At 36.5% G+C, this 24,933-nt stretch overlaps 1 protein-coding gene across 4 annotated transcripts in view; it reads left to right on the forward strand.

The window, feature by feature from the left end:
• ERBB4 (erb-b2 receptor tyrosine kinase 4) overlaps positions 1-24,933 on the forward strand; it is a 1,114,677-nt gene that overhangs the window by 1,050,291 nt on the left and 39,453 nt on the right. For all 4 annotated transcript variants that reach the window (XM_046644934.1, XM_046644936.1, XM_046644933.1 and 1 more), the window contains exons 21-24: positions 17,143-17,298; positions 19,623-19,698; positions 23,164-23,310; positions 24,699-24,796. In XM_046644934.1, coding sequence (XP_046500890.1) covers positions 17,143-17,298; positions 19,623-19,698; positions 23,164-23,310; positions 24,699-24,796 — 477 coding nt within the window. The remainder of the gene's footprint in view (positions 1-17,142; positions 17,299-19,622; positions 19,699-23,163; positions 23,311-24,698; positions 24,797-24,933) is intronic.

Raw genomic sequence — 24,933 nt, forward strand, 5'->3', positions numbered from 1 at the left:
AACCAAGGCAGTTAATGAAATTACAAGCTTATGATTTCTACCGTCTATTGGCCCTCAGTAATCTCTACCCTGTTACCGTGTGAGTTTCTTCCTCACTCTCCACGGACACCTGCTTTGCTGGAGCACAGAGTGAAATCTGACAATATTCCTTCTTTGGGCCACTTTGCATTTCCTTTCATTCTTAGCATATATTACTGAGAAAAATAATGATAGTAGAACATGAACTCCCACATTGTTGCTCTCTTCCAGCTCTCAGGTTTCCTTTCATTGACAATTCAGAGAAAGCAGTGTCTTTCTTCCTTTACAAAGCCCACCTTTTTACCTGCACTTTTCATCCCATCCCAGCTGGAGCATTTCTCCCATCATTTCTTCTCATCCTGTATCATCAATCTCTCCCAACTCACTGGCTCCTCTCTGCATCCTATAAACTTACCCATTCTCCCGGGGCGATGCATGAACAACCCCATACTTGTCTTCTCTTACTAGAGTGACTGCCTATTTATTCATCTACTTTTAAAAAGAGCACAATATTTTGTCAACCACTGTTTCTCAAATCCTTGCTCACTCCTGAGTCTACTGCAATCTAGTGGCTTTCACCAAGGTCACCAACTGCTATGGATTGAACTGTGTCCCCCCAAAATTCATATATTAAAGCCCTAACCCCCAATGTGATGGTATTTAGAGGTGGGAGGTAATTAGGTCCTGATAAGATCATGAGGGTGGAGTTCTTCTTTTATAAGAAGAGATAGCAGAGCTTGCTTCCTCTCCCTGTCTCTGCCACGTGAGGGCACAGTGAGGAACTGGCCATCTACAAGCCAGAAAGAAGGCCCTCCCTGGGGAACTGATTGGCTGGCACCTTGATCTTGGGCTTCCCAGCCTCCAGAACTGTGAGAAATAAATTCCTATTGTTTAATCCACCCAGTCTTTGGTATCACATTATGGCAGCCCGAGAAGACTTTGGTACTGATAATGGGGTGTTGCTGTAACAAATACCCAAACATGGGGAAGTAGCTAGGGACCTGGGTAATGGGTAGAGGCTGGAAGAGTTTTAAGGTGCACGCTAGGAATATAGTTGTTAAGTGTGATTCTAGTGAAGTCTCAGATGGAAATGGGGAACATCTTATTGGAAACTGGAGGAAAGGTGATCCTTGTTAAAGTGGCAAGGAAATTGGTTGAATTGTATTTGTGTTTTAGTGTTTTGTGGAAGATAGAACTTGTGAGCAATTAAATTGAATATTTAGCTGAGAAGATTTCAAAGCAAAATGTTGAAGGAGGGGCTTAGTTCCTCCTGATGGCTTAGAATAAAATGTGAAAAGAGAAATGAATTGAAGAAGAAATTGTTGAGGAAAAAAGGAACCAAAACTTGAAGATTTGGAAAATTCTCAGTGTATCTATGTTGCAAAAAGTTGGAAAGCATGTTCTGAGAGAACACCAAGGGTATGGCTGGACTATTACTCGATAAAGAGTTTGTGGGATTATTGAGCAGAAACACTGCCAGTTTGAACTGAGGGGAATGGATGCAGGACAAAATGAAGGAAGGCTGCTGGGCTCCTTGGGTAACTCCTCAGGGTGATGGAGGTGTTTGGCTGCAATACCTGTACTGTTCTTTAAGAGGAGGAAAAAATGTCCCCAAAGGCAATTCATGGATTATCAGGGCTACTGCCTTGATTTTGACAGGCCAGATTTCAACAAAGCCACGGAGTCAGGACTGCCCTGTGGAGCTGAAGGGCAGGGGGCAGGACCCCTACCCAGCTCTGCTGCAGAGGCAGGACCTCCACCCCAGTGGGTCCTAAAGACACAACATCGAACCAAAGAGGGTGATCCTTGAGCCTCAAAATTTGATGGAATGCACCCCACTAGGTTCTGAACTTGCCTGAGACCCATCACCCTTTCCTTCTTTCCTATTTCTCCTTTTTGTAGTGGGACTATCTAACCTGCACCTTTCCCTCAGTGTATTTTGGTAGCAGATAATTTGTCTGGTTTCACAGGTCAACAACTGAAGAGGAATTTTGCCTCAGGATGAAGCATACCTCAAGTAGCATCCATATCTGATTTGAATGATATTTAGATGAGCCTTTGGACTGCAGACTTTAGAGCTGATGCTGGAACAAGTTAAGACTTTAGGGCTGTTGATTTTGCATGCAAAAAGGACATGAATGTTGAGAGGGCAGAGGTAGGATAGTATTTTTTGTGGTGATCTGAGATGACTAATACAATAATATTTCCATTTCCAAGCTCAAGGATCTCTGTTGAGCTGTCCTTTTTGACCTCTCTATTGCACTTGGCGTTGTCACTGGGTTTACCTTCCTGAAAGTCTCTGATTCCTTCACCTCCGCCATCCCACTCTGTTCTCATTCTTCTGTGAATGTGACCATTACTTTTAGCCACTTTTGCTGATTTCCTTTTGTGTTACACACTCATTTAATAATGATGTTTTTCCTGAGTTTGACTTGGAAAAATTTTACATTCTCTCACCCTCTCTTATGGCTTTGTTTCCACTGATAAGCTCCCATCTCTATCTGTGGCTCTCAACCTAAAATTAATTCTCCGAGTTACTGTCTTAGCCAAACCCTAAACCATTGCTATCTGAGCTAGGATTGTAGTAACTTAATCGATCTTCCTGATTCTTTCTAATCTCCTTTACTCTTGTCTATTCTTCACAGAACTGCCTAATCTGATCATGTTGATTTGTTTCATCAAAACTTTCAGTGACTCGTTTGCAAATCATATTAAGTAGATACATACAATTACGTTAGACATTTAATTATGGCACTTTTACCCCTTATCAACTTATGTCCCATCCTCATAAACCTTCTTGTATTTTTTTCCCAACATACATTTACCTCTTAAGACTGGGGTTTTTTTATATGTCTTTTATACTATCTAGAATACTTTTACTGTATTATAGCCAAAATTTTAAATATATTTAATTTAATATCAAGCTTAAATTCTTCTTTTCTGTCAGACCTCCAGTAATCAATACAGTAAGTGTTACATTCCCTTTTTCCTGTACTTTCAGAAAACTTCCTTTACATTTTCTGTTGTATCCGTGAATATCTCTCACACCAAACTATGAAAAGTTTGAAGGACACAGTATATCATCTTTATATGTGCAACAATTAGCAGAGTGCCCAGCAGCACATAATAGCTATTCAATAGATGACTGTGGAGAGAAACAAGGAAACGTTCTTTATTCTTTTGAACTGTCTGTGAAGTAAATTATATACATAATGTATATTGTACACACAAAAAACTAGCAAAGGATCAAGAGAAAATATATAACGCTTGGTTTTTCTTTCTTTTCTTTTAAGAAGCTGATAATCCAATGGATTATGCATACACATATAGAAATAGAAGGTGGCCCTGATTTTCATACAAAATGTGTTCATAACAGAGGCAAAAGTAAAATATATCATAATTGGGATTCAGTGATAGATAAATTCTGTTTTATAAATTATCTAATTTTGCTTTCCTTTTACTTCTTATGTGCAGTGGTAGACTTAGAGCATTTTCTCCACATATTTCAATTTTGCTCATTTTAAAATTAATAGATAGTCATTTAGCTTAAGTTCACTGAGTGTACTGCAGAGACTAAAGATATGCTAATGATTTTTCTATTTGTCTCAATTTTATTGATTTCATGAGAGCATTTTTCTTATCACTTTCATTTTCTACTCTATTTTCCTTTGAACCTGGTAGTGAATTGTAATTCAAAATGAAAGTGTACAAGCACAAAACAAAGTTCTGCTGTAATTGAACTGTTGTATGAAAGACAGCAATACGGACTTGTGGTTGTTGCTTGATAGGTGACCTTTGGGATTCAAAGCATTCAAGTATGTTTGAGAATGTCTGAGAAAATTGTACCTGGTTTGAAACGTGAAATTTTGGAAAGCGAGAATCATCTATAATGCAAAATGCTGGACAAAAAGGACAGTAATAATAATTAAGATGTTGAGTGTTTACTATTGCCCAGGCACTGTTCTAAGAGTTTTACATGTACTAGCTCATTTAATTCTCCTAACAACCTTATGAGAAAGTGCTATTATTATTCCTATTTTATAAATGAAGATACTGGCAAACTGAGTAACTAACACGGCTAAGCTGACACAGTTAGCTGCATTTAGTGAGTGGGTGAGCTAAGACTGGAGCCTGGGAGTCTTGTTTTAGAGCTAACACTCCTCACTGTACTCCACTCTCTCTCAGGTGTCAAAGAGGGACAGGAACGGGCTGTTCTCTCAGAAGATGGTCTGTGTGATGTGTTTTTTCAACTTTCTTCCACATGAGGGATAAACTGCATAAATCTGTGAACTGGAGAGGGTCGCTAATGAAGAGGGCAGCTTTGAAATTCCAGTTTGGCACTGTACATGAGCAACACCCTGATTTCCCTAACTTTGCAGAAAAACAGATAGTATTTCACACAAAAACCCAAAATTTTCTGGAAGTAAAAATATTCACTAAGCACTTTGCAATATATATGCAAGTAAGCTTGAAAATAAGCAAATGTTTACCATCTGAAAAAAAAAAAGGAAAAAAGCGTGTATAATAAAAATCATAGCTGGGACTGACCTTGTGGCACAGTGGTTAGGTTAGGCACGTTCCACTTTGTCAGCCTATGTTCACAGGTTTGGATCCCAGGTGTGGACATATACCACTCATCAGCCGTGCTTTGCTGGCTCCCCACATATAAACTGGAGGAAGATTGGCAGAGATGTTAGCTCAGGCTAATCTTCCTCAGAAAATAACTACAACAACAAAAACAAAAAACATTACTAACAATAGAAAATCACTTCCAACAATGTTAAACATTTATTATACTTTTTCTGCTTCCTTTACTTTTAATTGTTATACAACTATATGTTGGTGAATATATTTACTATTGCTGGGGGTGTCTTCTCTTTTAACCCGGTGATTTTAGGCAATAGAAGGAGCATGCATGAATAGATGGAGTAGGGAAAGGAGGAAATCAATCAACTGACTACTCTTTATTGACTGTCTAAAGTGTGATGGAGTTGGTGAATGTGAGGAGGATCAAACTGAGTTATGCCATCTCAATAGGAGACGCTATTCACAGCTCCAGGAAGTTACTAATCCATAAGGGTTTGCAGCAAAAGAATGAAAGGTGATCATATTTAATCTTTAACTTTTAGGATTTGAGCAACCAAAACATAGCTTTCTACTTTTATCACTTTACTGTTTAATTCTCTTAAAAATGGTTTTATAAACTAATCAGATCAGTAGATGAGTGCTCCATTGGAAATCAGATGTATTTAAGCTTTTTCTGCTCTTCACCTGAAACTGCTAACATTGGGTAATATGCTATATATAGTATTTCTAAATCTTGAGAATAGAAGATGTAGCCTAACGTATGAATATAAGTGTATGGTCTTTCTGCTATATAAAGTAACTGATTTAGCCATACACAGAAAGTTGTTTTAAAATGGTGCTTGATATTCTCAGGATTTAGTTTTAGATAGATATATAGGTAGACAGATAATATTGAGATAGATAGAGAAAATGGGACATTGTGAGGTAATATAATAGAGAGACACAATCTACTTGGTAATGAAGGAAGTGACATCAAATTTGTGATCTAAGAGAGTGTTAGATTTACCCAAGTCTGTCTGAAGCATTATAGGAAGAGTGTAGCAATGCACGGTGAGGAGAGGTTCCAGGTAGAGGGAACAGTAAGTGCAAAGACAAAAGAGCCAAAGAATTCTCAGATTGGCTTGGGCCATAGAGTTCCACCTGAGGAATTCCAAGAAAAGAAGCTACAATGACAAGCAAAGTCAAGTTGCTTGAGGATGTTTTTCTGCTGTAGGAGAGAAGACGTGGTTTAGTCCAGGCACATGACAGCATGTTTGCATGTGTGCCTGTGTGCTGGAAGGTAGTGGAAGATGAGGAAATGATGGATAGTGCATGGGGTCAGAGGAGAGAATTAAGACACGAGAGATGTGTGCATCTTTCATGTCTACCTCTTGGACTAGGTCTGATCCTTTATAGGGTCAGGAGCTAAAGTTAATGAAGAAGTTTTTAAGGGGACTGTTTGAGACTAGAGTCTCAAAAATAGCTATTAATACAACTGGGGGCAAAATATGGCACAGCATTAAGAAGTGAGTAGAGCACCTCCCGAAGACCCTAAGGCTGTGTGGAAGACAGCAGGGCTCTGACGCAGTGAGGAGGATGGAAGGGCAGCAGTCACTGTTTTTTTCTTTTTTGAGGACTATTAGCCCTGAGCTAACATCTGCCACCAATCCTCCTCTACTTTATATGTGCAACTTCTGCCACAGCACAGCTTGACAAGCGATGCATAGGTCCGTGCCGGGATTCAAACCAGTGAACTCCGGGTCACTGAAGGGGAATGTGTGAACTTAACCAGTGTGCCACTGGGCTGGCCCCTAGTTTTATCTATATTTTTAAAGTGTTTTGTGTTATTTCTTATACATAAATAGTATTAGGCATTAAATAAGATCATGTTTAACTCATTAAGCTTTTGTTAGATTCAAATGTGTTGCTATACATAATTTGGTTTATTGCTTCTCATTGTTGCATTAAAGTATACACTCTAACTCAGAGACATATAACATACAGAACACAGGCATGTTTTGTCAATTTATTGTCTATTTTCCTATCGGTGGGCGCCAACCTTACCTCCACTATGAACAAGACTAAATTGAACATTAACGCTATTTTAAAAATGATATATATCTGCTTAACAGTACAAATAATTTGCTATTCAGTACCGATTTTAGTGTAGCAGAATCTGGACAGACAACAATAGTAATAGTTACTGTGGAAGACACAACATGGAGAGGTTTCTTCTTAATTGAGAAGACTGAAATATTATGGGGAAGGCAAAATATAATTGTGTATGTTACCATTGTATATGTTTGCGTACGTAAAATCGTTAGCATTCATTTAGGCACTCCGTGCCAGGGGACTATTTTAAGTGCTCTGTATATAGGAGCTCAGAAGAATCCAGTAAGATCTGTACTACTGTTATTCCCATTTTAAGACAAGGAAACAGATTCACAGAGAAGTAACATGACTTGCCCAAGGATGATAGCTTGTTCCTGACAGAGCTCAGAAGAACCAACATCTGATCGCAGGCAGCTTGACTCCAGAGACAACAATTTTACCCATCACACTCTATGACCATATACACAAAACGATAGTCAATAGATGATAAAACCACGTATAAAACTAAGAGAAGACGGTGTGTATAACTGAATGATTGTTAGATAGACAATGGGTGCTCTAAGAACTCAATAATGGGAAAACTCTTGTACACAGTAAACATTTAAAACTTGTAAACAAACTCCTTTAGTTTTGCTAGGTTCCCTTAGGATGGTGCCTCTGGAAGCACTTTACCAACCAACATTTGTGGATTCAAGAATGTATCTTCAACAATCTGAAGGTTGCCTAGCATTTAACTGGCGCTCAATACATGCTTGTGGTTGCATTAAATGAACTATAAGACCAAAATTTGAAAGGCTGTTCAGGCAGTAGGATTTTTCTTTGCAGTGCAGGTGGAACAAATTTAAATGTCTACAATATTTGTGATGGGATGGAGGAAATCAAACCCTACAACCCTTAGGTCAAACCCCAGACAGTGATATTAGACTCCCAATAAGAATGAATGAGGATTCCATTTACATATTCCTGAGGCTGGCAGGCATAACAGATTTTTTTCTTCTTATTCCCTACATTTTCTTCAAGCATTTCTGTAGAAATTTCATTTCCCATCCTTGATAAGCTCTGGGAAATTTCCATTGGAAGAATTTGCAGGACAACCTTCTTTGAGACTCAAAACTTCTCTTAGAGAAACAACAAAATAATAATAATAAAATAAACAAACAAACAGGTTAAAAAGCATGTGTGAGAAGCCACTGCTTTCCCACCAAATAAACTGCAGGTAAAAATGCTTATCTGCCTGGATCAAGCATATACTAAACATGCTACAGTTTTCCCCTCTTGCTGACCTCTTGTCAATATGATGACTGTGGGAAGAGTGAATTGTATAGTGTCCACACTCTCAGAGAAGTGTACTTAAAATGGATTACTTCTGCTCCTTAGGCAGCTGATCAATAAAGATGTGGATTACAACGAGAACGGAGATGTCTGTGGGCTAGACTAGTTATCCTCTGTGTCTCTTTAGAAATTAATTAAAAATCAATGAAGTGTGCAACCTATTAATACAGCCACCTCTAGATTAACAGATAGAAGCTGAGCCTTTCTCTGAGCGTACACCATGTGCAAGCACAGTCAGACACCACAGGGAAGAGGTTGAATGTCTAACGCCTTAGTTATAACTGAGCAGAAACAGATCATCCCTAACCTTCTCTAGTTTCATGGAGTTGCATGCTGCTGGTTGAAAACCATAAAGTTCAGTGGGTGGGAAAATGTATATACAGTTTTCCTTCTTAAGACAATTATATCAATTTTTATGAATTATTCTTATTACAAAGCAAAACTTCTACCATCATACAGAACTAAAGAATTTCAATAACATTTTCTTAAATGTGGCTTACTCATCTATGAGTAAGTTTAGTTATAGCTGCTGAGTTCAGGTTGAGTTTAGCTATAACTGCTGAATATTTTTAAATAAGCATGTTCCTATGAAAAAACGTGAAATTCCTAGAACACTAAAAGCTCTCATGTGATGTGAGCCAATTTGGTATCCATATATAATGTGTCATTCAATTCAGTTCTGCCTCTGTCTTATTTGGATGCCAACAGACCTGGTCCACTATGCAAATGCTTGCCCAGCACACGTAAAACTCCCAGTGATAGTGCCTATATGCTCCCCTCTGGGAGTCACCCAGCTACTTCCCAACTGCCTGCTCTGACCCATGTTCCTCTTGCTCAGGTTCTTTCCTCCTTAAAATCCTCAAAAAGATGTGAATCACAGCTTCCAGTTTTTGTCTCAATCCCTCATGTTGATTTGGAAGCCCACTGGATGCGTTCCCTTGTTTCAGCTGGTGCACTCTCCCTCTGACAGAATTCTAGGAGTGTTTTTCGTGCCTGTACAAGGACATAAGAGAAAAGGACTCCTGCTTTAGACCTGGGCTCATTTTCTAGCCCAACCTCACCATAGAAGGATCAAGTATCATCATGTAACTGAGGAACAAGGATGGTCTATCTTCATTTAAACTGGCAAGAAGTTGTTATCTGAGTTTCTGCTGTCTTCATAGGCTTCAGGATACATAAGATGTCATAATAATAGCATAAATTTCACTGTTTCTTGGCCCAACCTGCTTGTAGGGCACCTGTAACTACTTGCCCCTTAGAAGCCTTTTCCAGATATTTCTGGAGTTTCCAGGGAGCCTCACAAATGATCTTGGTTCTTTATCTCAAGGCTCTTCACTGATACCTGCAGCCAGTAAACTCACAGCTGGAGTCCCTCTGGAAATGCTGATGTCTTTGCCTGGGCTGCTATCTCTCAGAGTTTCCAAAGTTGCAGCTTACCACAGTTCAAAACAGTGAATGCTGGGGCCAGCCCGGTGGCGTAGCAGTGAAGTTCACAAATTCCGCTTCAGTGGCCCTGGGTTTGTTGGTTTGGATCCCGGGTGTGGACCTACACACTGCTTGGCAAGCCATGCTGTGGCAGGCATCCCACATGTAAGTAGAGGAAGATGGGCACAGATGTTAGCTTAGGGTCAGTCCTCCTCAGCAAAAGGAAGAAGACTGGCAGCAGATGTTAGCTCAGGGCTAATCTTCCTCAAAAGAAAAAAAAACATATAGATAGATAAAAATAAATAAATATTTGGATGATGGATTGGAAAGATATGCATTAAAAATACTGTTATGGTTATTTATGACAGATAGAAGAATGGGATTGGGGTGGAGTATAGAGGGGAACAATGATAATAGCATGCATGAATTATGGAGGATGATTAACTCAAAATTCTGTGTACTTGACATCCTGCAGGAAAACAAAGAAAAAAATTATACATTGCCTTATACTGGCTCCCAGAAAACAGTCTCTGAGACAGATTTGCATGCAGGAAGGTTTTTGGTGTGTGTTGTAAAGATCAATACCTATAAGGCAGTGAAAAAGCAGGATTAGGTAGAGGAAAAAGTTGGGCTATGATGAAATTGCAGCAGAGGTTTTATCCAATCCCATGGGGTTTTCCCAGAACTAGAATAGCCCTTCATAATTATCCAGGGGGGTGTGGCCTTCATAACTCTGCATGGACAAATGACTGGAGTCCCTCCTGTGACGGGGCAAAACCCCTGGAAAGCAGATCTCTTTGCAGTTGGGTTGGGGGCGTCAATACCTCAAAACTAACGCTGCTGAGATCAGCAGCCAATAGTCCCAGAGGCTGAGAGGATGAGGATTTTGGTCCTGAAGAGGTTTCTGGGCAGCACATGACAGCATCTATGACACACATATATATATATATGTACAGGCATACACACACACACATACGCACATTCAAATATATTATTGGGACTATTTGTGAAAAATATCTTTCAAATAGCAACAAATAATGCTCTCATTACACGTTATTAAAACGACAGAAATTCAGTTGTCCTCAATATTTCAAAATTTTTTTAAGAACTGCAACCTAAACAATTCTCTTGAAGATCATAGGTGCAATTGGGAGATGTGAAAATTAACCATGAGTGTGAACTCAAAGCCAGTCTAAAACAGCCACGTGAAGCTGCTTCTATCCTTCCCAGCAGAATAATAGGAAGAACATTCATGGGCAAAGAGAATGAGAAACAGAGGTTCCCACATCCAGCAGCGCTGAATAAGCAGCAGGTGTTTCAGCTGGCTGCCTTTTCCTTCTCTTACAGTGATCAAAGTGTATTTTTAATAAGAGGGATGAATTTGAGGTTATTTATTTAGCGAACACATGGTATCTTAGAATATTGAATGTTGTAGGTGTTTTACAAACATTAAGTTATTGAATCCTCAAGACAATCCTCAGGATAGATGCTACCATCCCCATTTAATGGATAAGGAAAGTGAAACACACAAATAAATTAACTAAAGTCACACAGGTAGGTAAGTAGCGGTGGTTTATTTTTTAGAGTCAGTCATCTTTATCACTGGATGCACTAAACTGACTTTTGCTAAACCACTCCACGGTTCCCACTAAATGTTTGAAGTGAGAAATCTACTCTACTTCTTTCTTCACTGTTCTGTGTGTCTATTATTGGCCCACAATTTAATATTTTAGATAGATATGTTTTACAGTTCCATCTATCATGGAATAAAAATTTAAAACCAGAGGACACCTCAAGATCGTTTAGGCCAATCTGTCACTTTTATAGGAGAAGTGAGACGAGTATCTGTTGTGATAAACCTAGTGAGCAGTGTGTCCAGGACTTCTTCTGTCTTGCAACACTCAGTTCTGTGTTCTTTCTAGTCTGCAATGAACCAGCTTTTGCTGGTTGTCTCAGTTGATTCAGGTCCAGAGCCCCGTTAATTTCCCTTCATGTACTTTTTGGGTAATATCATTGACTTCATCCAAAAAGGTCCCTTTCTTCCTTGAGCATGCTCATATCTTTTGCTCTAACAGTAGAGAGCATTATACCTGGATCCTTTTCTCAGGGATAGAATTGCATTTAGAAGGAAAGGTAGAAAACAGGAGCAATTTTCATTTGAAGCTAGCTTTCCTGAAGCTTCCTGTTATTAAGAAAGTTTCAGCTTATTAGAATGAAAACGGAAGAAAATGTACTCTTGCTAACTCCAGAGATTAATGCAAGTGAGAGCTGACAGCAGCTTGAAATTTTTAGCTTCACACATGTGTTTGATGAAATTGTCGCGTGGCCTATATATGGGAAGCAAATATTTATCGTCAGAAATAGTCTGGTCTCTCTTGACTTCTGTTAGCTTTCTGCAGCTGAGCAGAATACATTTTCACATTGGATTAAAACATAATAATGCGTTTTTTGCAAGACAGTTGTGGCTTAAATATAAGATTGAAAAGAAGGTCATTGCTAGGTGTTCGTCAATACCAGTATTTTAAAATTAAGTCAATCACTGATTTTTTCCATAGAGAGGTTTATGAGTCGATTCTAACCAGAGATTAAAACTTTAAATTCAATGGTAATAAAGTTATCATTGGATTTTGTATTAAAGTACGTTTAAGAAAGTCAAGAGTAAAATTTGACTTTCCCTAGCTAGTTTGTATTTATTGACACACGTTTTAAGGGGTATGAGCAAAACAGAAAATAAGTTTTCTTTGAAAACGCATTAAAGCATACAGAGCAAGTATTAAAAATTAAAAATTCTGAATGGTCTAGGTAATGGTAAATTCTGAATAGTTCGGTAAAATCAGATTTGTAGCACCTGGACCAAAAAGTAGACAAAATGACCCTAAAACACATCTACCAAAAAGTCCCCTCAGTGCTGAGTGATAAACAAGAGACGTTTTGGCTGAGCAAATCTACTGTTTTATTCACCCGTGGAAAACATTCTGCAGCATTGAAAACTCTTTGACCTATCTTGTTCACGACCTTCATCTTCCCTGAATTCCTGAATCTGTGATATATTTATGAAGGGCACCAAATCTTTTAATAGTCACTAATTTTTCCTTCTTCTTGTAAGACAGCATTCTCAGATGAATCAATATTAAAATAATACTTTGAACAGTAATTATTATGAAATTTGTCTCCACACATTGATCATGATGGGTAGGTTACGGGTATATGTATCACCATTTGCAAACATTTATTGAAACCCACTGTGATGTATTAGCTGAGGCTCACAGACTTTCTGAAATAGGCAATTCAAGGTAATGAGGGAAAGTGATTTCTTGTTCATGTTGGGACTGGTGATACCCATCTGTGGAACAGTAAGAAAGCTTGCGTGTTATGCACTTACTCCATGCCAGTTACTATTTAGGTACTTTACTTGCATTAACCTATTTAATCATCACAACAACTGTGGGATATGTGCTATTATGGTCACTTGAGAGAGAAGTAAGTGACAGAGAGGCTAAACTGTGAAAGTCACACAGCTATAACATGGCAGAGCTGGGGTTCAATTCAGGAAATTGACTCCAGAATCTGCACTGAAACCCATCCACCATCCTGTATACCCCGCGGCAAAAGCAAGAATTGAGTTTCCTATTTAAACAGTACAAATTCCTGCTAAATTATGAAAGGTTCTATAATTTAGCTTAATTTTAAGTATTAATACAAAGTTAATCACCTGCATTATGCCCTGAAATTTACAGAAATATCTAATAATATTTTTTTTCTGCAAAAGCACTAGCATCTTTTAAAGCTATATGTTCACTATGCACATTAATCTCTACATACCCACACAACCTGTGACCCATCCAGAGAGGGAGTAGGCTCAAAACGTGGATGTCAGAGCCCCACAGCAAGGGGTCAAATGCCAGTTCTGCCAGTCATTAGATCGATGGCTTAGAGCAGGTAACTAGACCTCTCTTAGTCTTCATTTTCTCATATTTAAAATGGGATGAAAACAGTATGCATCTCGTAAGATTAAGTTAACCTGCCGATGTAGAGGAATTTAGTTTAAGACCCGCCATGTTCTGAGTACTCAGTCAACATTGGCTGTGGCAGTTGTCACTGTTGATATTCCCATAATGTGCTCCACCTTAGCTGGCATGGCAAGGGCATTGGAGTTACCATAGGGCAGAGTAAGAGGTTTCTTTTCAATCGATGCAGCTTCCGTCTATCATAATGAATGACCCTTCTTTAATCATCTTCAAATTTCAAGGGACTTCACCCAGTTTATTTTTGTCACTGCTATTTCCAATAACTGTCTACCTCTTTATTTGTATCACACTCTTATTTAAGGAGTGGTTTTGTTTTGAGGGAATCTAGCAGAGAATGTGACTAATGAGATCATCTGGTAAGAAAATCCCATCTTAGTGACTGTGATGTGGAGAAACCTATTGTGAGCAGTCCACAGACAATTCAACGCTAATTCAGAATGTGAAAGTAGAACTTACGGTGGCGGTTATAATGAAGTATTTGAAAGTGTGCATCTGTACAGTGATGTTTCATAGTTACAAAACAACCATACAAATGTATTTTGATGGTTTGGTAATGATATAGATGCTTCTGTTTTTATTTCTTTTAATTGTGGTCAGGTGGGTGGGGGAAACTGCATAGAGATTATCATCTTGTTTCCTGAATTGAGTTCTCATTATTTTAAAGGAAATACTTTTCTGGACAAATAGTTTTGAGGTTCAGGATAGGCTATCACTTGCTGAGGCTTTGTGTATAAAATATCAAAGAATTTGTGGACTGTTTGAAGTTTTGCCTGTAACATAGAATTTGTCATTAGAGTCTTAAGTATCTTGGTGAATATTAATTCCCTATTGGTATAGAATATACTACTATTCCTGAACATGTTTAAGAAATATATATATATATATTTACATTAGGATGATAGTTAAATGAATCATTGTCTACCTAAATTACAAAAGTCAAAAAGCAGATTCATTCTCAATTTTCCCTTCTCTTCATTATTTTCAGTCAATTATCCAGGATGGTTATTTTATTTTATATATATATCTTGAAATTTTCTTTTCCTTAGTATTCTTTCTGGCCTAGTTTTGTTGAAGATTCAGACACTCTTGCATGTAGGAGCTGGATGAAATTATAAATGATAAAAGCAGAACTCCCTGAAAGTAATAGTGAGTTGTGGAATCCTGGCAAACTGGAGACCAGATGCTCTCAATGGGGTACAGTCAGTAATCAGCTGAAGAGGATGTTTGAAACTTGTCCAGCATTTGGGCCAAAAACATATATATGACAAATATATGTAGCACATGGACTGCCAATGCGTCACCTTTATTGTACACTCTCATCACTTTTCTTCTGCATTGTGGCAGTGGCTCCTGACTTCAGCTATATCTATGTCCGACCCATCCTCTATACTGGCACCAAGTGATGTTTCCAAGACTCCGACGATGGTTGTGCCACTTTCCTTTTTCAAACAATGACTACATCACCACACTGAATACTGCATGAAATGCAAAGTCCAAATTCTCTACCATGACATAGAAGGGGCCTTTCTTGGATTTAACCTCTTCTTATTTTATCAGTCTCCCCACTCCCCACTTCCCCTCCTTTATCCATAAGGCTTCAGAAATACCGAATTACACACTTTTATCCAGGTACACCATGCTGGTGATACCCCTGTGCTTGTTCTCTCTAACTGCAATTTTCTCCTCACCTTGTCCAAATGGTGGCAATCATTCAAACCTTAGTTATGCCTCAGTCCCTCTCTGAAGTCTCCCCTCTCATGCACACATGCTGGTTATGCTACAAACGGTCCTCAAAATACAGCTGTCCCCAAATGCTTACATATATCACACCAATCTGCTCAAGTCTGTATTCCATATCTGCCCACTTCATTAATTAGCTTCTGTCCTCCTTTAGTTCCTAGACCTTCTCTCTTTTTTGTCTTTCTGGTTTCTAGCACAGTACCTGTACATAGTACGTGTTCTATAATTGTGCGGATCTGAGTATCAACTTGTTGCTAACATGCTTTCCACATTCTTATATGAAGGTGGTAAGAAAGAGAAAGATGAATGTTTTTGTGGACTTTTTCTTAAAGGGACAAAATCATTGAAAACACTTTATCTTCATGGCAATAAGTCTACTTTTTGATCCGTTAAGTTATACAAGGGCTATATGTTTCCAGACTCACTTTATTCAAGGAAATTCCAATTTGGTGTGATCAAACAGAAAATACAGTTTAGGAAAGTGGGAAAAAACCTCATAAATCCCAGTCGTGGGTTGATTTCTGAAAACACCAATACATATGGTGTCACCCAACTGCTGACTGATTGGACCATATCAGGCAGTATCTCCACTGCTCGGGTTTAATGGGCATTTATATAGTATTTGGCTCATGATGATGTTTGAAGCAATCTTCTCTTTACAGTACATTGGGTATACGGTTCATTATTTTTTGACCTGTGTGATTTATGTGTCTGTTTTCCACAGCTCTTGTTTTGATATCAGCAACCATTAATCCTTCAAATCCTGCAGTTGTAATGTTAACTGCCAACAGCATTGTTTTGCAATTGGTTTGAGAGTATGCTTCAACCATTTTACAATAATTCTGATTTGTTTTTGAATGACAACTTTTTTCCCACTGAAATCCTCAGATAGAGAATTTCCCATAACTCTTCAATAAAAATAGGTTCACTTGAACAAAATATGTTTACCCTAATCTAGGCCTCTGAGTTCATTTCCTTGGTTTTATATAAACCTTTTTGTTAAGGCTAGTGTTTAATGACTTTTAGGTTCTGCTGGAATACAATTAATAATTATTGCTTCTATGGATTACTTTTAAAAATTTGTGTACATTCTAATATATATGTTATATATACATATATGTAACATGTATGTATATGTACATATAGATATACATGCATGTGTGTGTGCCTATACTGGGGCAAGAGCCAGCTATATCTCTGTTAGCGATTAGCAGTTCATTTTATTTTTAATTACCCTATATGTTTTATGAAGAAAACATATTAAAGGCTAATTTGAGGGTCATTACAAACTACGTAATTTCACTTGTGGGTTTTTATAATGACTGCTAATGTCATCGAAATCATTTTTTAAATTAGGGCTTTTAATGCCCCTAGGGTATGCTTCATTTTTTGCATAATTAATAATAATAATATAATTCTTCAGCCTTGATAGAATCTATGGTTGCGATTTTGACACCATGAAACCATCATGTGAAATACTTTTTAAAATTGTGCATAGATGTATTTGTTTGGAGCAAGCACGTAGGGAGAAGACGATACAAAGCAGAAGTTATTGAGAAGAAAACAGTTAGGAACGTGTGGGTCAGTCTGAGTGGATGCCAGCTTATCTACTAGGACACGTGCACACCTCACTGATGAAAGGGTCTGCTAAAGAATATCAAGTCTCTAGAAAAAATCATCTAACATTTAGCTCATGTGCAGGTCACTCATCCTTCTTTATAGGACTTTAGGGGGAAAAGGCCAAAAGCTGTTTGTGGTTTGCTTTTTTATCCCAGGTTTCCCTAATTTTGAAAACATTCCAGGATTCTGACTTCAGTTAGAGGAATCAAACGCTTTCAACTGAGCACTGAGAAACTCCTTTTTAGACACAGGCAAGCCTAGGCATTAGCTGACTTCCGTTGGGGAACTCGGTGTTTTTCAGGGAATGATGTACCTGGAAGAAAGGCGGCTCGTTCATCGGGACTTGGCAGCCCGTAATGTCTTAGTGAAATCTCCAAACCATGTGAAAATCACAGATTTTGGACTAGCCAGACTCTTGGAAGGAGACGAAAAAGAGTATAATGCTGACGGAGGAAAGGTGAGTATCTTTTTGAGAGCAATATTGCTGGAAAATATAGTATGATATCCTTTTATCTTTTTATATGTTATAGGAAGAAGCCAATAAGCCTGAGGTTTAAGAAATGATAAAGTCCCAGTTCTACCATTTGCCTTCTCTCCTGCGCAGGGTAAAAAATGTATATATATAGAATAAATTACTAAATTTCATTTCTGAGAAGTAGCTAAAATAAGACAGTGTGTGACTGGATCCACATGGTCCCTTATGTCAGGTCCAGTGTTGGGAAGTGGGTGGATCCTTAGGAACTCTAGAAATTACACTTCCATCCAGGGCCATAGAAATTGTTTCATTGATCTAAGAACATAGGACTGACTATTATAGAGAGACACAACTTTTCTCTCGTAGACTAGAGAGAAGTTTGGCTACTACCAAGAACCATAACTCATTGGAAAATTGGTCATCCTATTTAACTTCTAATCCTCCCATACCAGATACAACAGATTCTTCTTACCTGGCTCTATTTTTTCAGTTTTTATCATAGTGTATGATTTCCCAGTTTACTTTATTTACTGTCTGACTGTCTCCACTAGAATGTAAGCTACTATATCCTAGACATCTGAATAGTGGCACTGGCTCTTCTCCGTTTTCTGACTCTCCTGTGTTCCTGCCTCTCTCACGGACCATATGGTCTCAGTCTATGCCTTAGTTCCAGCTCTCATCTTTCCTCATTAACCCATGGTTTAGCTTGTCGTCTTTGGCGAGCCAACGAAGATATCTCCACTTCATGTGGCGGTCCCTCTAGCTAGACCTGGGAAGACTTAGATCAGAAGAGGCCAAATGAAATAAGCAAATGCAACCTTAACCTACGGTGACCTATAAGCTTATGCTAACAAAAGAAATTGTTCATATGTCATAAAAATATGTTTATGATGAGCCTTGTTCATGTGGGCTGTCCTAAAATATATAATAAATATTTTGCAATGATATGTTTCCAAATGCTTATCATTGATTTTTACCCTAAACTCTTATATAAATATATATATTCAAATCTTATTAGAAGGCAAAGGGACACAAAATTTATTTTTTAAAAAACTTCAGTTTTATAGTGTTATCTGGTTTTTCCTTGATTTTTATTGGCCTATTTTGCTTATTTAGTACAAAATTGCAACAGTTTGAGACCACAGTTTTGAAATTCATTACAAGATTGCACAGAAGTGGAAGTCTATAAATCACATGACTTCACTTGTCTTGAGAACATGCAGCTGTAAGATTTGTCTAAAGCAAGATTCATTACAGCTTTGAATGCCTAGTAACCATTAAGTCTTTATCAAGCCACCTGTGATTTAAAACTACTTCTTTACCACAAAGTCCGTAGTCCATAAAGTCGGCTAACTCTTTGCCCATGGGGAAATTGCTTTCAATGTGTCTCTGTTCCCTCTCACTGAATACCATGATTCTGTCATGGAGTTACCTTGGCGTCACCTTGGTGAGCAGCCAACCTCATGATTTCAAAGACCGATTTCATTTTAAGCTTTCAACTGCAAAGTGGAAGTGTTTATCTTTATTCCATAGAATCTAATTATGTCCCAGCTGTATAATGCTGTCCTTCGTAGCTGAAACTCATTCTGCTGACCCACCATCAGCAGGCTGTGAGTTGAGTTGTTTTTCTTGTAGTGACGGTGGGTTTGTACTGATCCTCTCACATTCTTTCATATAATTCCTATTTTGAAAATGGTACATATTTTCAATACTGGCTAACCAAGATGAGGGAGGTCATTTGTGGCTGGGGGACAAAGCAAGGCTAACTTCGGAATTCATTATTTTAGGTTTTTAGTGATCAAATTATATGAGAGGAGAAGGAAGGGCAAGCGTAGAAAGGGTCCATTTTACCAGTGGCCTGAAATTTGTCTGAGAGTGAAAGGGGTGACTGAAAATATAAGGAATCTCACACTCCGGGAAAAAATATAAGATGACCACATTTGTACAAGTGCATTGTTAGATGTTTAGAATTGATATTATGAATCATAATATTAGCTAGTAACTTAATTAATTATCAACATTGACTAAGAACTATAGCAAGTGATACTTATTGCTTTATTTTTCATTATTTATGAAACTTTTAAAAAATAAATATATCTTTAGGTTAATTCACTTTATAAATTTTAAATATTCAATTCATTTGTTCCTGTATTAAAAAATAACATTTGTATTTATATTTATTTTATATTTACACACACAATTGAAAAATGCAATTGAGATGAATCTGGAGACCCACATTTAGGAAATAAATGTAAAAAATGACGTTTTATATAACTGTAAAACTTTCACTTCTTATTTCTCTGTAGATGCCAATTAAGTGGATGGCTCTGGAGTGTATACACTATAGGAAATTCACCCACCAGAGTGATGTTTGGAGCTATGGTAAATAAATCTTCCTTGTGAATTAAGGCTTTAAAGGCAAAGATAAATATATTAAGTTCATGTAAAACATCATGAGCCAAATTACTTTATTGTGTTGGAAATACCTATTTATAAGTTTTCTTTCCTCAAGAAACAAACTCTTTGCTCTTCCATTAAAAAAACAAAACTCTAAATATTATTGTTACCTGCCTTTTTTTGTTATTTGGGGGGTCTTTAGAAAGTAATACATTGATATCTCTGTTGAGTTGTCTGCCATAACCTTTGGGTTGGTAGCAATTTGTCTGATCGTTTTGACAGGACAAAAAAGAACCACCAATTTTAGTTTAGGGATAATTTTATAGAATCTCATGGCCTTAATTTTCAACAACTCTTTGATAACATAACTCTGCATGCAATGAATGTTAAAATTTTTTTTAAAAAGCTTTTTTTTTTGCATATGGGAATTTCTGTTTTATAGTATGAAAATAATGATTATTGTTACAACAAAGAACATTACTAAAAGCAGTAGGTGAGAAGAACAAATGTGACATAAGAGAAAGGACTGTTAACTGCAGCTTTGATTCTAATTTCCAAACCAATTTTGGGGTCAACAGATATATTGTAGGGTGAATAATATGAACTGGAAAATTTTGTGATTTTAAAAATTAGAACATTTATTTAACTGCATTTAACTCAGTTGTTGAGATGAGCTACTTAGCATCTATCTAACTATTTACAACTTAAGTCCATCCAGGTATTAGTAAGAGGGAATCAACACCTTTTCTAAGCTTAAAATATATCATCTAAAAGTAGCATTTCTTACAAATAAAAAGCGCAATATCCATTTAAGTAAAAAGGTGGTGGTGAGACATAAAAAGCACAGTACAATTTATTCTACTCAAATTTAAGCTTAGTTTTATATATACAATTTTTCTTTTTAGAAAAAAGAATTAAGCTATTTCATCACTAGACAATGTATGCCTCTTATCTAGAAAAGCATAAATTATCTTTAAAAAAAGTTGAGACATTTCTATAAAGTGTTTTTTCCCGTCACACGTGTATGTCATAGGAGGTGTTAACATTTCCATGAAGGCTTCATGTATTCTACTCAGATTAAAAGTAGAAAGTGTGTGTTAGACAAGTACAGGGAACTGCTTGACAAAACTTAGTTATTACACTGTGAGGACTAAATAGAAAAACTATATAAAAATCTCTCTATATGATAGATTTATGTGTTACACATTAGCAGATAGATAAGCACTTATATATTACATAATATAGATTAACATATGTTGTATAATATAAATAGATTTATAATTATATTTTGTATATTTATATATTATTATATATAATTTTTTTCTCTTTTTTTCTTCTTATATTTCCCTGAATTAAATGTGGCAATCTACTGCGTGCAAATTTTAAGTGACCTCTAAAATAAGTTAAAAAAATATATGTAAATGTTGGCAGGGCAATCACATTTTTAATAGTAAAATTTATCTTTGGGGGAAAATCCTGTCACTCAGGCTGTAATGTTTATCTTCATGCTGAGTTACAAGATCTCTTAGGAGCTATTCAGTAAAAAGAGAGAGAGAGAGAGATAGACAGACAGCACTCTGTTTTGAAGCATAGACCAGGTCATCAATCCATATTCACAAGGCATTTTAAGATTTTTACAATATATCATAGTTGCTTGCAAAAGGCATATAAGGCAGGGAAAGATACATAATCTTGTTTATAGTGCAGCTTTGTGGAAAATTGTCACTGGGTATGTCTTTATTTTCATAAAAATAAATATCCATCAGCTATGGTTTATATCTTCAAATGATAGAATTGTATTGTATGTTTTGAGGATGTTTCTGATTTAGTTTTCTTGAAATTGTCCTTCTACACAAAACCATCTCTTTTTAAGCCTATTCTGTCATCATTCCTGAAAAATATAATTAGACTATTATTGGCAGGAGTGGGAACTTTGATGTTTCTGCTTTTGTTTTTGCGTTTAGATGTTTATTTTTATTATATTTTCTACTATTTTTATTTTCAATTGCTTCGCATTTTGCTTATATTAGAAGTTCCGATAGAGATATGAGAGCATCTATTTTGTCTTAATAAAATGTTCTCATTAAATACATATTCTATACCTGTGACTGACTGAATAGAAACGGACAGTCATCCACTTCTTAACTTATTCCAGCCTGCCTCATGGACAGTAAGTTTAAATTATTGGTTCTATGGAGTCATTCTCTAATATGCAAAATTAAGTAGGATTTAATAAAGATCAAATAGTTAAATTGTGTCATAGTTACATGTTTACATTGTATCTAAAAATCATAAGACGTAAATATCAATAAAAAATGAGGTAGTATAATGATTCTATTATGAAAGATATTTTGAAGTTCACATATACATTTGTATTTTAAGCTTCATATTTTTATCAATCAATGAGAACTGTTATGGATTAAAGTAAACTTACGTTTGAATAAATAATTCATTACAGATGGCAGTGGAAAGGAAAACATAGCACTAATAAACGGATTTTATATTAAAAGATACCTATATATATGCATTAGTCAAAATTCACTTAGTAATACTATTTTGCCCAGATGGCTATTTTTGAACTTACAATCTTCATACTTAAGAAAAATGCAACTTTTTAATTGCATAATTATTAGATCATAAAGAATAGATTTGTAGTGTATATATTATTGCTCATGTCAGAATCATTATTATTATCAAAGCTGGCTATTTACATGCTAATATTTAGGGTTATTTGCCTTTACAGAGGAAATCAGTATTCTGATGATTCAAGAAGGTCACTTCACTGTCTAAGGAATAAACTATTATTGATTCTCTTCAATGTCATTATGCTCACTTCATATTTATTGTATCGTATGTATGGATCGTTTGTCACTCAGGCTCTCATATGGGCTAAAGAAATGAATCTGTTTTGCTCCACTTGTTCTCTTTGTGTTAGTTAAAAAAAAAGCCACAATTATCTGCCATAACATAAGGTAATCATTCTGGAACCCCAGCTCAGCCTTCAGCGCTTTTAATAGAGAAAATGTTAATCAAAATTAGTCAATATCAGATTTTACCTGTGATCATATTTACTTGGTACTGAATATACGTGTATATGGTGAATATATTGTTTTATGGGCTCTAATGTGGTGTAGTGAAACTTTACTTGGGTGAGCAAGCATTAGCATTACTTATACGTAGAAATGGGGGAACAGATTCTGTATTCTGATGTCCACTCTGAATTGGCTCTGCTACCCATTAAAAATTTCAAGACAATAATAAGAGAACTGAATTTCCCACAAGGATTTGGGCATTGGGCTTCTCATAATGGACATAGGAATCTGAAGAGCCTTTCTTTGGATTCTTTTTGATTGCCCTCTAGGCAGTGTTTCTTTTTCCACTGGCATATTGCTGGGTTGTTCAAAGGATGTTGTTAGATATGCTTATGTAGGAATTTGATCTCCAATTTAGGAGTCACTATTTGGGAACTGATGACCTTTGGAGGAAAACCCTACGATGGAATTCCAACCCGAGAAATCCCTGATTTATTAGAGAAAGGAGAACGTTTGCCCCAGCCTCCCATCTGCACTATTGATGTCTACATGGTCATGGTCAAATGTAAGATTGCAAAATAAATTTATCATCACTGTCATCATTCTTAGTAAAATAATACTGCAGATTGACTGCATAATGTTGCTGTGTATTGAAAAATATAAACATTCAAGATAATTACGAAAGGAGCATGTCAAAACATGTTTTTATTATGAATATTAACGTAAAGCAATATCATGCTTGCACGCTATAATGTCAAAATTATATGACTCTTACTCTTCTTAGTCATGTCACTTTCATTCTCATTTCCATGACAGTCAAATTGTCTGTCATAAAGACAAAATGTAATTAGTCACAATAATGTTAGTAATCTTTATGGGAAAATCACAGACTAAATAAATGATCTAAATAGAAAGAAAGCTTGAAACTGATAGTTCAAAAAACGAATTAAATGGAAATAGGTTTACCAGTTTTAGTCAACAGGAAATTAGCAGGGCAGAGTGAGAAATGGGAAGAAATGAGTCTACATTGAACTAAAAACATTATGAATGTTGACTTTTATTCAATTTGATCATTTGTTTACATCTAACTATTACCTTTTCTCCGTTCTATGCCCCAGACACATATGTATTATAAATGTGTTTTGGAAGCCTAGGCTCTTAATTTAAATAGAATTAGGGAAGTCTCTTGAGTTTCTGACTTAATTTAAGTGAGATTAACGTTCAGCAATCTTTCTTGTGTAATCTGGGGTTTTCCCTTTTTGATTTACACAGAGTTAGCAAAGAAACAAACTGGTGAAGGTGAAAAAGCAACTTATTAATAAGAGACTTTGGACCCAGGTCTGCTCAGATTTATATTCATGAGATGTGTGATACATTCTGACAGTGAGAGAAGGAATAAAAAATGTGCTTTCCAGTTCAGGTCAGCATGCCCTTTCCTCTAAGCATAGTTTTATTTACTCAATATTTAGTTAGAAAGAAACTGATACCTCACTGCGAAGTTAACCTTTTTCAGTTTCAATAGTTCCAGAAACACCTATTTTCTCATTAGCATCTTGGCATCAACAGCATTTTTTCTTTTAAGTAGATGCTTACAGAATATAGAGCATTTGAGCTTTGTCAAAAGAGAAACAATTCAGGTGACATTAATGATGTATAAAATAACACCCCAAAACATCCCAGAACAAGAATAAAAACTGAACTCCCAAAAAAGAAGAAACAAGCTTTATAGCTTTTATAGATGAATATAGTATATTACATTTAGTTATGAATATCAACAAACTGAGATACAGCCTCCCTTATTGTATTGTTTCTTTCATTAGCTTTCTTTGTTTTTCAGATCGTTATTATTAAAATACATTTTCAGAACTTAGCCTATATTTTCATGAAATTTACATCTCACTTCTTCTCCTAATTGTGGATATACTGACTCTTTCATTGTGTGTGAATTTCTAGGTTGGATGATTGATGCTGACAGTAGACCTAAATTTAAAGAACTGGCCGCTGAATTTTCGAGGATGGCTCGAGACCCTCAAAGATATCTAGTTATTCAGGTTGGTACATTTGACTTAGATTTTTAAGAATATCTCAATGGGAAGCTCACTACAAAATATGAATAATATCTGGACTTTGGAACTGTGGGAATCACCACTCTCAAGTCAATCAACTAAGCAGAACATCATGTGAAATG

Source organism: Equus quagga, chromosome 17, assembly GCF_021613505.1.
Source record: "Equus quagga isolate Etosha38 chromosome 17, UCLA_HA_Equagga_1.0, whole genome shotgun sequence".
Classification (NCBI taxonomy): domain Eukaryota; kingdom Metazoa; phylum Chordata; class Mammalia; order Perissodactyla; family Equidae; genus Equus; species Equus quagga.